General features: G+C 33.6%; 1 protein-coding gene across 4 annotated transcripts; it reads left to right on the top strand.

The window, feature by feature from the left end:
* Positions 1 to 166: 166 nt before the first annotated feature.
* On the top strand, positions 167 to 14609 carry LOC126925304 (uncharacterized). 4 transcript variants are annotated; one of them, XM_050740696.1, is made up of 7 exons: positions 167 to 583; positions 1134 to 1483; positions 1640 to 1851; positions 2036 to 2355; positions 3824 to 3901; positions 10382 to 10576; positions 11765 to 14609. In XM_050740696.1, the coding sequence occupies exons 4-7, from the start codon at positions 2338 to 2340 to the stop codon at positions 14384 to 14386; spliced, it is 2913 nt and encodes a 970-aa protein (XP_050596653.1). In that variant the 5' UTR covers positions 167 to 583; positions 1134 to 1483; positions 1640 to 1851; positions 2036 to 2337; the 3' UTR covers positions 14387 to 14609. The 4 variants fall into 4 exon arrangements, with proteins under 4 accessions (XP_050596653.1, XP_050596652.1, XP_050596654.1 ...); XM_050740695.1 differs by lacking the exon at positions 1640 to 1851; XM_050740697.1 differs by lacking the exons at positions 167 to 583; positions 1134 to 1483 and having other exon boundaries at positions 1504 to 1851.
* The last annotated feature ends 584 nt before the right edge of the window (positions 14610 to 15193 follow it).

The raw sequence follows: 15193 nt of genomic DNA, 5'->3' as shown, positions 1-15193 counted from the left end.
AGGGGAAAAAAAGGATGTATATTTAGATCGTTAAGGATGATACTTCATAATTTTAAAAACTATGAATTAGTGAACACGAATTTAAACTCGGAAATCTGCAATTTTTAATTACCTAAAATCGAACGATTGTAGTTAAGTAGATTGTAGTTTACTGATGGTACTATAAGTATCACAAAAGTAATGTATCACAAAATTATAGTTCGATTTATAAAATATGTTAATGATGAGTACCGATCGAATTTGAAAATCGATTCTAGTTTTAGGAGTACCAATTAATATACATGCAACACAATGTCAGAACTAGTTCTATGTTAATCTTATCTCATAATAGTACATTTTACTGTTATAACTGGTATACAAAAAATTCGTTATGTAATTTTTCAAACATCAACGGGGAAAGATCAAATTATAACATTTTACTATTCTCTCTCTCAGAATCCTATTCTCTCTATTCTCTTTTGTATTATAGGTTTCGTAAAAATGTTGAAAGTGTATATTGACGATGAATGCTACTGAACGCAGTTTCTGTTTGTTTTAACGAGACGAATAGGAATACACACGAACTGGTGAAAGGTAGTCGAAAGTAAGCAGTGGAATCGAATAACTAAGGCAAGACTATTTATTGCCTACTCAGTGATAAACTGTAGAAAAAAGTATCATACGTCGTTGGGCGAAACAGTTAAAAAAAAAAAGAAAAAATTTATTCCAGCTCGGTTCCCTTGCAAGATATGCTCCGTTAATTTAGTCCAATCATTTCATGTGACTATTATGTTTGCTTTCAGTTAGGATTAGATACAAATTATACATATATTAGTACATTCTATAGAAAGGTTATTTTTATGGAAATAAAATGTTACAAAATTTCATTGCTAGGTTATGTATATAAAATATATGTTGGTAGGGTCTTTTATTCGTAAATTCAGCTACTTGTATTGCGAAATGTTTCATTTCTAGTTAATATAATTTAGTAGTTAGTGTAATTACTAACTATTATATACTAGTAGTTATAATGTAATTTATATTACTATAATTGATAGAGAATTTACAAATACACTTACTATACTTTGAATTTTAAATGTTTTCAAAGAGTTTCCAGATTTTTTTCATTTAATAATTTGTTATTTTATTTTTAGAATATTTTCACACGAATAATGTAGTGAGTTCAGTGGAACGAGAGAATGGCAAACTTTCCGTTTCTTCTGTGTGTTTTTAACGCTTGGTCAAGAACTCGGCTATTAATTGCAATCATAACTGGTAACAAGAAGAAAGGAAAATCGCAGAATCACGAGGAATTTGCTGGTTCCATCAATGTCACTTTCTCGACCTTTCATTCGATAATTTTTCCTCCCTCCACAGCATTTCGCGCGCGAATCGCCAACAAAATTAAATGTAGTTACATATGAGACATTTCTACCTCTGACGGTAGTCTTGTAAAGCAGTCGCATACCATCGTCCGAATAACGACATTTCAAGTGACTATACGGTATGTAATCATATTTTATTTGACCGTATTTAACAAGTAGATTACAAATGTTTAAATTTGTTCCTGTGCTTTCTTGTGAATCATTTGTCCCATATATTAAGCATGTCCTACCACTTTATCCTGCCTGTTTTTCACATAAACAAATATCATTTCTAGAAGATAACTTGAACAGTTGCCGCTTTTTCGCAAGTTACGAAAAGAAGGACGTTCTTTGTACACCTATGCATACGATCTTCGTACACGTCATCATCTTTAAAAATTCAAGATTGTCCTAATATTTCGTCGCAGAGCGTAGTAATTAAACTGTGGATCTTTATGCACTTATGGGAAATTGAGGGGCGTAAAAATGCACGGAATGCATGTAATATGTAAATATCCAAAATGGAGTTTAATAATTTATTATGATATCTGGTAGACGAAACGAGTTTCTATTTAAATTTCATTCCCTACGGTTATGTTTATAAAAATATGAGTTTGCATAAAAATCTGCAGTTTAGTAATAACAGTAATAACCATTTTTATTTTATTTCCTGGTTAAATCGTGTTCTACAGAACGGAATATCGATGTCGACCAGTGTGTGTATCCGATGCTGGTCAAGAGATCTTTAAAGGTGACCGTAGCTCTCTTCGAACTCCTTTGATGCGTGGGGATAACTGGAGCTACCAGTTAAGTCAAGTGTATCGCGTCGGGGCGAAGTAGTACACTATTTCTTTCCGGAGTGCGTGCATCGGATCGAGGTTCCAGAGGATTGGCAGCCGTATAAGAGAATAGAGAAGAACATCCTGGAAGTCTAGGGAGGGCAGTACGCGCAGGAACTACTGTTCAACGACTCGCTAATCGACACACAAAAGACATGAATCTCCTTTATTTCGTAAGTGTCACTTTTTTCATTTAACTCTTTTGATTTCTCTTGTGTAAAAGATAGCGAATATATTTTTAGCAAGAATGCCGAACGAATATCGAAGAAATCATAAAAATTGCGAAAATACAAATAGTATAACAGAGTGAGAATTTTTAAATGGAAGTTAAAATTAAAAGATCGAGCATTTATGAACTTCTATTCTCTCTACGTGTGTTTCAATTAACATTTTCAACTTTGAAAATTTGTTTGAGGATAAAATGCTATTTAGTAAAATTGTTGAGTGAATTTTGGGAAAGGACTATAGTAAAATTGTAAGAACACAGATGGTACAGTATAATCGGAACTTGTTAATGAAAATTAAAATTAAGAAATTTAATATTTATATACTTATGTTATTTATTTAAAAAGTTTCTATATTCGCAAATTTAATTTAACATTTCCTCGTAACTTATTGCAAATTATTTTAAGTAAATTTCTTGAATTCTGTTATTGAAAAACAAATGAAAGTAAGACTTTTTACAATACAATTAGTTAAGTTTCCGAGTAAATGTTTTCTTATTTATTCAGAAATTTGATTTAATATCTGCTCATGAAATTTTTAAACCCATTACGACTATTTATAGTTAACTAGAACTATTTATAGTTAATGTATGTGCAACACTTAGAAAGTAATTAAATCTTCAATGAAGAATCGAAAGTAAACTTGAAATAACGATACTAACGTGTTTACTATGTTAATAAGTTATATATAGAATACATATAAATAATTTTATCATTGTTACCAGAGAAGTAATATTATCTTCACGTTATGCATTGTGACTGACACAATTCTTCCCAATGACAAAGCCATCTTCATTAAATAATTAAAAACTAATTATTTTTGTGTCTAGTAAAAATATTGCTCGACGTCAGGAAGCCCAGAAAACGCTGATGATTATGATAATCTTTGCCATTAAGTGCGAAATCGATGAATTTAATGGAAACAGGAAATTGGCTGACTATAATTTTGCTTATATTTTATAGAAGTATGGGGAGAAATAGAATTTAATGGTTGCAAAATTCTATATATTTAATGCTTTGCAAATTCTCCATTTCTAGTATTTTATCTTTTTTTTTCCTTATTAAGATAAAAAAGGATAAGTCTCTATGATTTAAGAGTATAAAGTTTATCATACTTTTATTACCTTGCCGATCCTCTTGTATTATCATTACTTATTAGTAGATTGCGGAGTTTTATATATTCGGATGAAATTTAAAATATCCAAAGTATTATATCCCATAGGCATAATAGTCCCTATGTGTTTAATTAGGTTTATAAAAATACGAGTTTCCACAAAAAACCCCAATCTACTCATTAGTATTTATTTTTATATTATTGTATCCTTTTTTAGTTTTAGTATAGTAGTAGTATTCTTTTATTGTGAATGTAGCAGAGGAGAAAGAAGAAATTGATGAAACAAATTGTTTCTTCTTACAGGTGGCTGCGGTTATATGGATAACAACCGTGACAGCGACATTGGAATCCGATTCCCATGGAAACTGGAGCAACGAAAAGGTAAACGCGAAGAACTTTCCTGTATCATAATACGCCGACGATTTGCAAATCTTTTCTCAAGTGATTTCATTTTCCCAGCTCCGATTACTGTTTGCAGATCCATTTGCATTCCACTCTTCTAAACTTCCAAATTAGTTGGTGAAGATTTCTATATTTCTCTCTTTTCTAAATCTGCCACACAATTTTTCTATGTATATCTTTTAACTTTTAAACCAAAGGACATTAACTAAAAGGAAATTATTAGATAAATTTCCTTTTAATATTTCTACTATAATGATAGTATATATAATTTTTAGTCATTTTAAATAATCTTTTTCGTTATTTATTGCGAATTTCCATTAAATTAATGGTATTTGTTACAAGAAAGCGGGATTCTTCTGACTAATAAAAAAGTTCAGATTAGATAACAGCTATATGCAATCCAAGAGAGAAATCTCAATCGGTATAGCGGAGAAACGGTGTGTCGAGGTCGTATTAGCACGTCTGCTTCGAGGAATTCACCAAACCACTTATTTTCCATCCCCCTTTAATAATCCTTGTCTTTCCACGTTGATTAGAAAGTTTTGACTTCCTGTCGCTTTGCTATGACGTTAATGTATAGCATATCATTCCCTCTAATAGTATTTTGATGAACCAGTGATCGATTTTATGACATCACATTGATCATAAGGAAACAATTGCGAACAATTTCATTTTATGAATATCGGTATTCACAAGTAGAATAATTGGTTGAAAGGTGATAAAGGATCATTAGATATATTAATTATCTTGAGGATTATAGCAAAGATTGGTTCAGGGTTTTCTGGGTATTTTTTAAAAAGTCAATTTTTTTTTATCACTATATATTCTTTACTTAAGCAAACGAAAGATACACTAATCTTATATTAAATTCTCTATATTTTTTATCGAAGAAAATAAAGATTATTAAGTATCTTTTAAAAAATTCACTATTAGTGTTTTCTTAACCTAAATCAAGTTCCATAAATTGACGAAGCTGTTAAGCAAAGAAAATATATGTGTTTCTACTAGCCTCTCTGTAATATCTTTCAACGAAGAGGACTATAAATACACCTTTCAGAGAATCTATTATTAATATTTCCATAACCTAATTCAAATTCTATAAATTCAGGAAACTATTAGACAGAAGAAAAGCACAATGGTTGCTACAAAAGGAAGTTAGCATTGTTCGTTATTAATATATATATCATCCTCGCAATCACTTAGTACTGTTTCCATAACCTAACCTAAGGTTCTTAATCTAACCACAAGTCGGAGGAGCTCTATTCGCTTGTCCTTGAGAATGCAACAGTGAACCCAACTCAGAGCGGAAGTTACTTTCGACGCGGGACAAACAATACAGAACAAGTTTCGTTGCCTTACGTAAATCAGAAGAAGAACCTTTCACGTGTAACCCCCGCGGACCAATAGACACTATCCGGGGACATCCTTAACCTTCGGGCATAGAAATCTTTAACCTCGATCTACTTGCGGGCGTCATTCGAGTGCTACTTCGTGTACTGTCTCGATGACGCCTTGAACATACTTCTACAACTATGTATCTTGATGGGTTTTTCAATTAATTTTCATGTACAGAATCGCTCGATATTTCTTATTATACATTATGTATCATTTGTATCGTGTGTATCGTATGTATCGTGTATATGTACATTTATGTATCTTTCCAAAATTTATATCGAACAGAATTAATCTTTGAGTTTATAAAAAATTTATCGATAAACCAATCTAAATTTGGTTTCTGTCTCCTTCAAAATAATCCCTTACTGCAATGATATAACGATCAGGTTAACTTTCTTGTACCTCAAATGAATTTTGTAAGTCAATCGATGCAGGAGGGGATTACTTCGAATGGGACGGGAACCAAATTTAGATTGATTCGCTAGGCAGAATTGAACAAATTGCTATACATAAAGAGTTTCAGAATTACGAGTTGATCAAGCACGAGCTAATACTCGATAATTATAGATAAAACATCGTCAAACAAGGGTAGCGGTACATCACCTAACCTCACTTTATTTTTTAAATATAATTTGCACGTAACCATTATTTCACCTACGTTTCGCTTGTACCATTGCATTCTAAATCGTATATACAAAATAATGATTTGCTATTTTTAATGGAAAGAACAAAATAGTCTTGTGGACAAATAGAAATATTCAAGTCTTATAGATTTCATCTTAGCAACATTTCAAATAGTCTTTATTTGTTTGCTTATTGGTTGTCCAGTCGAATGGCCTTCCAGCTAACCTTCATCCGCAAGTTTTAGGTGAAAGTCGTCCTTAACCTTCGCATGCTGCCTAGGTCATTTCACTCGCGTCTCATTCTCTTCCGACAAGTCCATCTAACAAAGTATAGCTTACACTTTCCCCCTGTGCTTCTACCCAGAAACGTTTACCCGCGACCAACGTGTCATTACACGCTTCGAGAAACGACTAGAATGCTTGTTTCTTGTTCGCTTATCAGGAACAAGTATGAAGTGGTCGAGTCTATTTTCAATTTTGTTAAAGAAGGTATATGCCTTTATGCTTGTACAGATTTTTATGTCAAGATTGTAATAAATCAATCGCGACCTGCTGGTATTTATTTATTTATAAATGCCGTGCGATGTTATAATTTCCATTCTTAATTTGCATAATCCATGAATGATATTCTGTGAATCACGCATTGTGAATCACAATCATTTTATTATTATAATTTTCTGATATTACACGTTTCAAATTTTTATAGTTTATAGAGTACTCATATAGTTATCAGAATTTAATCTTCGTATCGTAATTTAGATTTTCTAGAAATTTCTATTTCTGTTAGAGATTATTTCGCTCATACTCACGAATATACATACTTTGAATTATCGGCATATACTGAATTTCCGAGATAAGGGCAGCATTATTTCATAGTTATTCTACTTTCTCTTCTGTAGGTCACCTGCAGTAGCTTCTGCCCGACGTGAAACGCAATCTCCTGTAATTAGGGTTCGCAACCCGATTCATAAGGAAAGGAACGTTACTCAGTTAATTACTAGAAATCGTAATTAATCGTTGCATCGATTACAGTCGGAGCGAAATGCAAACTATATTCTTAGTAATATCTCGGAGAAAATCTCTTCCACTTTTCTATATCAGTATTTTATTTTCGTTATTTCTTCTGAAAATTTAAAAAGTATAGTTAGTATTTAATAAACGCGATGGATACTTATATAAATTAGTGGTTTTACAAAATTTTAGGACTCTAAGGTAAACAAGCAGTTATTTACAAGAAATACGATATAGTGGTTATTCTGGAGGATATACACACACATGAAGGAATTTCCTCATACAAAAACTGCGAATACTTTCTCCACGCACTTTCAGATGAAAGCTGGTTCAGGGTTGACCCACCTACTGTCAAAAATTCGACGTAAACGATCCCGGTCGTTCCCTTTCTCTTTCTCTTCTCCTCCTCCCACACGAGGTAACAAATCTTTCTGCAAATTTGTTTACACCTTCTCTGCTCCAATTTAAACAACTCCGTTTTTTGTTTCAGGAATTTGTTCACTGGTGATTTAATGTCCAAAGTAATCTTTCCGTCGTCATTCGACTCAGAAAGTAACTCTTCCCTATGATCTAATTCTTGAAGAAATGTTCTATCGGTAGCGCCATAATTACATTTTTTATTAATCGTCTAATTTAAAAAGAAATTATCCTCTGGGCAGCGAAAACTATAAGAAACTTTTTACTAGGATATAAATTGATTCTGAATGATTCTTTGCCTAGCGATACAATTCCTGGAGAAATATTTCATTAACGATGTAATGATTAATTTTTACTAGAACTAGCTTCCATAAGAAGTTAAAGATCTTAAAGCCGATACACTAGTTACGTAGACCTTGACAAAGACATTGACCATTCCACCAGTTCTGCATTTTTTTCAACGAGCCATAGAATGTGAAAGTGCTGCCCTTTGTCGGTCGTGTGTCTTGAAAGAATGTTACAGAGTGCAGGACAATTCTGTACATGTTGCTGCACCATAATAACAGCCTCTCTAATTAAAAAATGCTTACCTCTCATTCCTCAATCCCAAATGAAAGGGAATCTATTATTTATCTTCTCTGAGTTATAAGTTGGAATAGTAAAACATTTTTCTTTTTTCACTGGAGAGAATGATTTTAGTCAGCACAAAACATGCAAATAAGAAGACAATCTTTCTTTACTGTCTTATCTAGTGATTTCTCTTTTACCGATGCTGATTTCATCTTGTAAAACATCGTTCACCGATTATTTCCAATATTCTGAAAGATCCAGAACAAGTGAAGATATTGTCGACTCCATTCGGGGATTCTCCTTTTAGAGGGAAAAACCTCAAACAGTTCCCAAGCCATGTCGCGAATTTCTCCAGTGGTTATTTCCAGCAATTATCGGACGAGTTCTCTAAAGAATTCATCAGAATATACCAACTATTCTGAACAAGTTAAATATTGTTATATTATATGGGTTATCCTAGTAATTTTGGTGGATCATACATTTATTCTAAATGTGATTAGGGAAGAATCACAGGGGAACATTCTTTTACTATTTAACAAGCATTATACTTTAGACTATTGTATTTGTAATTACTAATTATACTTCTTAACTACATTGTCCAGAACCTTAAAAATTTGAAAAAATATAATCTGAAGAGTAAAAACCATTAATTTCAATTTCAAGCCAATTAAATCTGTCCAGCTCGATTTTATATGGTATAGTATATAGAGCATCCTATATCGTAACGTTTAACATTATAAAATTTTACCAAACTTTATTAAACAAGGAGTGAAGTAAAAATACTATACTAACCAATTACATATTATATTTTAGATTATTCGATAATAAATGAGTAATAGAGTGCAGAAAGGAGATATGATGACAAAAAGGAAGCTGGGTCCTATAATTTATTGGAGGTGCATTCTAATGTGAGACTAGCCAAAATAGTTAGCTTTTAATAAGATTCAGAGCCGGTGCGCGACTCTCACTGGTTTTTCTTTTGCGCGAGCTGCAAGAATGCAGCGCGCATCTTTTCCTGTTTCGCCTTTCTTCTCGCTCGAATGGTACTGGAGAAAGGGAGACCGGTAGTTGGTACCGTAACGTCCACCTTTCTCTCATCTCGCCTGGCCAGCTGCGTTATTTTCAACCTCCTCTTGCTCGATGATACTCTACTTAAGCAAAATTTGTATCTTATATCCCCATTAATCTGATCTGCACCTCCTATGGTTGTCTTTGACAGTCCATAGTATATAAACAAAAAGTTTCACTAATTCTTCAAAAAAATCTTATAGTTTCCTATGAGTCGATGTTTTAAAGACACATTAGATTTATTGAAAATGGAACCTTTGGTTTTCTAAGAATTCTTTAGAGGATTCTTAGTTATAATATTTCTTGTTTATTTTATATTTTAATATATTCTTCATAAATTTCTTCTTCTTTTTCTTTGCTTTTCTATCAATCCATAAAAAGCTGTTTGTAGTAGAGAAATGAATTCTTCAAAAGAATTACGTAATTTTCTCTGAGTACCTTTCTGTTCTTTTGATAAAAGTTTCTAAAGAAACATTGGGCTTATTAAAATAGAATCTTGTTTCTATCAATGATTCTACAGGGAATTCCTATAGATAGATACATAGCCTGTAAAAGACAACTTATTTTTATTTCTTCTGAATCCTTTATAATATACTCGAAGGACTCCAAAAATCATAATTAATTATCAATTTCACAAGCATCCAAATTTAGCAATTTTATTGATGAAAGTATTTATTTTGAAATCATTGGACACATTCTATTAGCAGTAAAAAGTAGTAACCAACAGTAAAATGAATTAATTATCAATTAGTCGACCGAGTTTCACCAATTATTATTTATTTTTACCAAAATCATCCACTTGACGATTTTCTACTCTCGTTTGCCCACTCGGGGAGTCGTGAGTTTCATTTCTAGAGCTTCTTCATGATCTGTTTTCTACTTCTACTTGGAACAAATTGGGTCAGACGCTCGGCCTCGCCCACTGGCTCGTGCCTTGATGACTGGTACAGCCTGTCTATACAACGCGGAGCATTGCTTCTCTTATTGAAACACCGGTACCTTCTGTGATTCTTTTTTTAACAACAGGAAAACGAACCATAAAAATCTGAACGCTATTGGAAACATTATTTCAAAAGGTTCTTTATTATCTTCTTCAAGTGTTTATCCTGAATGACAATACAATAAAGCGTTGATTAATGGAGTAATTGATTATTCGAATATCGATCAATGGAGAATTTGAAAATGGTATCAAACAAACCAACTGGAAGAAACTAAACACAGTTAAAAACGTTATTTTACAGAAATTTCTATTATCGATGGATTTCCAGCTTTATGAATTATAATACTGTAGTAGTATAGGATCAATTATTGGAATGTCAATTAATAGATCATTTGATGGTTGATGATTTATTAATAACATTTTTTTTATTTATAGAAACTCTTTGAACATGCCTATGATCAAGATCTACTCAATAGCCAGAAACAAGAAGAAACTGAAAATATCGAACAACAATTTACAAATCAACATGAGAGAATCTTCAATTCCTCTGAAATTGCCAAAGCTATTAAAGAAGAGGAAGAAACGCTGACTGTGAAATTTCATAATGAGAAAGAGGAAATTCATCAAGTGGTAGGTACACGTTAATTTATTTTTGGATACAAGATCCTACACAAATTGGACGACTGAAAATCATTTGACTTTGGAAATATTATTAGACTTTATCGCCTGACGCTAGATGTAACACTAAAAATTTATTTTTCTCAAAAATATATGAAATATCCATACATTATTATAATACCTGGTAGATAGGGCAAATTTTTATTTAAATTTCATTTTCTTTTTAATTATGGTCATAGAAATATAAAAATTTATAAAAACCTGAATTATATTTCAAAACTATTTTTGAAAGACTAATCTATTATTATTTTAAACTTTAAGCAAAACACAAAAAAATATTTATCTTTATTTACAAGCAAAAGCTTGCATTAATCACATTTGTTAGTGAAAATAGTAAATTTTGTTGATTTATTAATGTGTTAAAATAGTCTAACTGGTTTAAACGACTATATTTATAACTAATCGATTAGTTTTTAAGCGAACTAAAGGAATAGAAGGATTTCCTCGCTTTCCCTTCCTGATTGATGGAAAGTATATAATTCGCCTTCGATGCTACATGAAGCGCTGACTAATCGTATCGAATATTTGCGTCATTGAAATCGTGTAGACGAATAATAAAAACGTGTGAAAAATTACGTTAGTCGAGGTTACCGTCATCTCTTTATATAGATAATTTATAACATCAGGAATTCATATATATTGCAAGTTCCACGCGCATTTCTATTCTCGAATAATCCTCTGACATGCGCTTTCTCTCGAGCGTAAAAGGAAACGTCTGCAGGAGCGATTATTACGCTGTCCAGGTGCATTGGCGTTTATTTTTGCGTAAACAATCATACACCACGTGAATGCACGCCGGTTCTTTCAGTAAAAATATCTAACTTATTTGTAACACTTACTTGAATATTGGAAAATTATATTTACTACTAGATATGATTAATTTTTTTTTTATTTAATTTCCTTTGTTCATTATTTTGGTATTCTTGGTTTTAGAGTTGAATGTTTAGTGATTTTACTGAAATTTGTACTTTTATCGAAATTCTAATTTCGATGATATCAATAATATTGATAACAACTTTAACATTGATCATTTATTCCCTAGTGTTTCATTATTTCAAATAATAATATTAATTTATATATGTATATATTCTCAATATACTTTGTACATATTTAATAATATAATAATATACATCTTTCCAGAACGAATCCCAACAGCAATTTTCTAAACAATTAGTTCAACCATATGTGCTATCTTTGAAAGCAAAAAGCTCTTCAGAAGACATATTAAAGGAATCGCTCGATACCAATACGAGATTAGGGAGGACCAGTCAAAATGCGTTTAACGAGACAGTCACAGTGGAATACATTCCATCTCAAGAAATAGTTCTACAAGAATCAAACACAACTAGCAAATATTTCTCTCAAGAAAGTAACACCAGTGACATAGATCAATCTATTCCAGAAGAAAATCTAGATATTGAAAGTATAGGCGAATTTGGACAACGAGTACGCAGCTCATCCTCATCCAGACCAAGAAGTAACGAGAGTCACAGACGATTCAGAATAAAACAACCTTTCGATGCTTTATCATTTTCCGAGGATCAAAGAAAACAATATAGAAAGAGTGCTCGTCCTTACGTATCCAAAAAATTGAATACTTCAAACAGTAATCTAAATACGTCCTCGAAGGAACGACTTCCTTCCTCTCCGACGAAGAGCACAGAGTCTCAGAGAACCTTGAAGCAGAAGGAAACTGACGGAGATCGTGCTAACAGTTCATCCATAATTAAGGATGCTTCTTCATCAACTTCTGCTCCCATAGCATCAGTTTCTTTAGGCAAATTTTCTGGACCAATAGTAGTTCCAGACTTTCCACGACAGAAGAAATACTCCTACACTACCACACCTGATTATACTGATAAAAACGAGGTTTCAAAGCTAACCACAACTGTAACGGAATCAGTAAAATCAAAAGTTTCAGAAGATGGGTATTTGGCGGCACCGCCTGTCATCCTAAATCCTCTGCAGGTTGGTGTCGCCTTGATGAACGCTGGGCAAGATATAAATTTAGTCAATGACCAAATCACATTGACAAAACTATATCCTCAGGACAAATCTGAGACACCAGAAGTTACCAAGATTGATACTCAGAGCTTGGTTCAAAGCGACGCCCCAGTTTCTAGGAACTTGAGCTCCGACAGTGATCAGGTATCGCAACAAGAGCAAATTTCTGAGGTGATAGCCACAAACTCGCCAGTTCAGTCAGTTGAGATCCAAAAATCAGTGGAAATATTCCATACAGCCCCCATTCAGGAGATCCACTACCCTGTGGAGTTCATTCCTAGCTCCCAGCAGCTGCCATTATTAAAGCAGCATGCACAGGAAGACTATAGAAAGCCAGGAAGGAATCAATCGAAGGATCAGAGACAAAGTCAAATTAATATATACAGGAGCAACGAGATCTTGGACGAAAGTATTCACAACCAAGAACATAGTCGTTATGAATATAATGTGAATGAGAATGACGTTATTTATTCAGCAGGAAGTGGTCAGGTTGATCAGACCGTGGTTTTGCCTCGTCCAGCAGAGGTCAAACCCATTTTCGGGGTTACGGGGCAAGTAGACAGCGTTCAATATGATCAGGTAACACACTCTAGAGTGCAAGGAATTCCTGAAGCAAAAATTAAATTGAGTAACTATGAGTTGCCAAAGGGGTCAGCCTCTGCTGTTGCACAACCATCAAGGGGAATAGAGAGTCTTTCAGGTTTGACTAATTTAGAGAACCTGCAAGTGACTCAAGAAGTGCCTCAGATTCTGCTGAGCAAAGTTACCAGCGAACCACCGACTGAATTGAGGCTCTTGATGTCGATGTCACAGCCGTATTCCGTGGAGAAAAACATCCATGTGCCTCAGACGGTGGATGTGATTGAAAAAAAGGTGCCATACCCAGTGGAGAAAGTGATAGAGAAGCAGATAACGATTCCCCAACCGTTCCCTGTACACATACCGATAGACAGGGTAGTAGAGAAGCAGATACGGATCCCATATCCTGTCCACGTGGAGAAGGTGATTGAGAAGAAAGTACCATTCGCCATCCAGAGGTTCATCATACCTTTACCAATTCACTTTAGGGTTTCTCAACCGGTTTCAATTCCGGTGGAGAAGGTGGTAGAGAAATCTGTACCAGTACCAGTGTCTGTGGAGAAGGTCGTTGAGAAGCCTGTGCTCCTACCTAGACCGTACTCGATAGAAATCGAGAAAGGTAGACCATATCCCTTGGAGAATAGTAAACATATAAAATCAGCCCCAATTTATAATATTCAGCCTGATGGTAATTATCAGCAATCGGTAAGGCAGAATTTCCAGACACCAGTGGAGCCAATTTATGGAACTGATAATGAGCAAAGTTACTATAATTCAACAAATCAGTTTTATGGACAAGGGTATTTGGCCTTGAATCGTCCTCATGCTAGGCAACCATTGATACATTCATTGCCGAAAAAATTTGCGTCATATAGCGTTCAACATCCTCATTCGATGACTTATTCAGTAACTAATGGTAATTTAGTGGCTTATGGAAGGACGTCGGAGAAGGACAAGGTTAAGGACGAATACGTAGGTCCAGTACCAAGGAAAACTGCCACTACAATACAATCCAAGTCTCTGTACTCAGCACCGGATGTTCAGACAACGTTGAGAAGAACGAGGCAGGAAATTGGTAACACTGGAAACTTCAGGCAGTCCAAGATGGAATACGGGTTCAAGCCACCCATGGTACCTTCGGTCCAATATGATGAACAGACTGCAACGAAGGTGGAATAATTTGCGTAAATCATTATTTTATATTTTTGTTAATGAAATTTTGAGCATAGGTTTTGGAATTTTGGAATAACCTTAAATTCGTGATAATTGCTTAATGGAATTCTTGGTAATTAAAACATTCCATTTATTACCGCAGATCATAAAATTTCTAAATTTTGAAGTAACCTCAAATTTCTTTATGATTGTTTACTGTGATTTGTAATAATTAAAGTACTTAATTTCATTTCCTAGTTACTTTTTTGTTTGGAATTAAAATTTTACTTCCTGAAGGAAAAAGGAATGCGAGATATGATGATCATATAAACAGGTCTCGACACTCGCTAGGGAAAACCGTCCAAAAATTGAGTCGTGACTAGTTGTAGGAAAGCAACAAAATTCGAGGCAGATAGATAGAGATAAGTAAATTGTCTCTGTCTCTGTCTAAGACATTCATAACATGTTACGCATGGATAGAATGATAACTTTCTTGTCAGTCCATGTCGATTTTTTATAACTAGTCATGACTCAATTTTCGGACGGTCTTCTTTAAGCTTTGATATATGAGTATCGAGATTTATTTATATGATAGTGGGGTGCGGATTTCTACTAAACGTCCTTGCACAATCCTCCCCCCTTCTTCTTTTAGTCACCTTTTACGACAAACAGGGGTTGCTGTAAGTGAATTCTTAATCTCCACCTACAGGGATTTATATACTGTCGATAAAGTTACTGAGCAGTGAACGTCATCCATCCTTCAGAGTACTGTGGTGAACGTAGATTAAATCCAACAAATGCAAAGAATTTTTGCTTCCCCCAAAATCGTACCTA

Source organism: Bombus affinis, chromosome 16 (assembly GCF_024516045.1).
Source record: "Bombus affinis isolate iyBomAffi1 chromosome 16, iyBomAffi1.2, whole genome shotgun sequence".
Classification (NCBI taxonomy): Eukaryota; Metazoa; Arthropoda; class Insecta; order Hymenoptera; family Apidae; genus Bombus; species Bombus affinis.
This window is presented reverse-complemented; position numbering and strand designations above follow the sequence as displayed.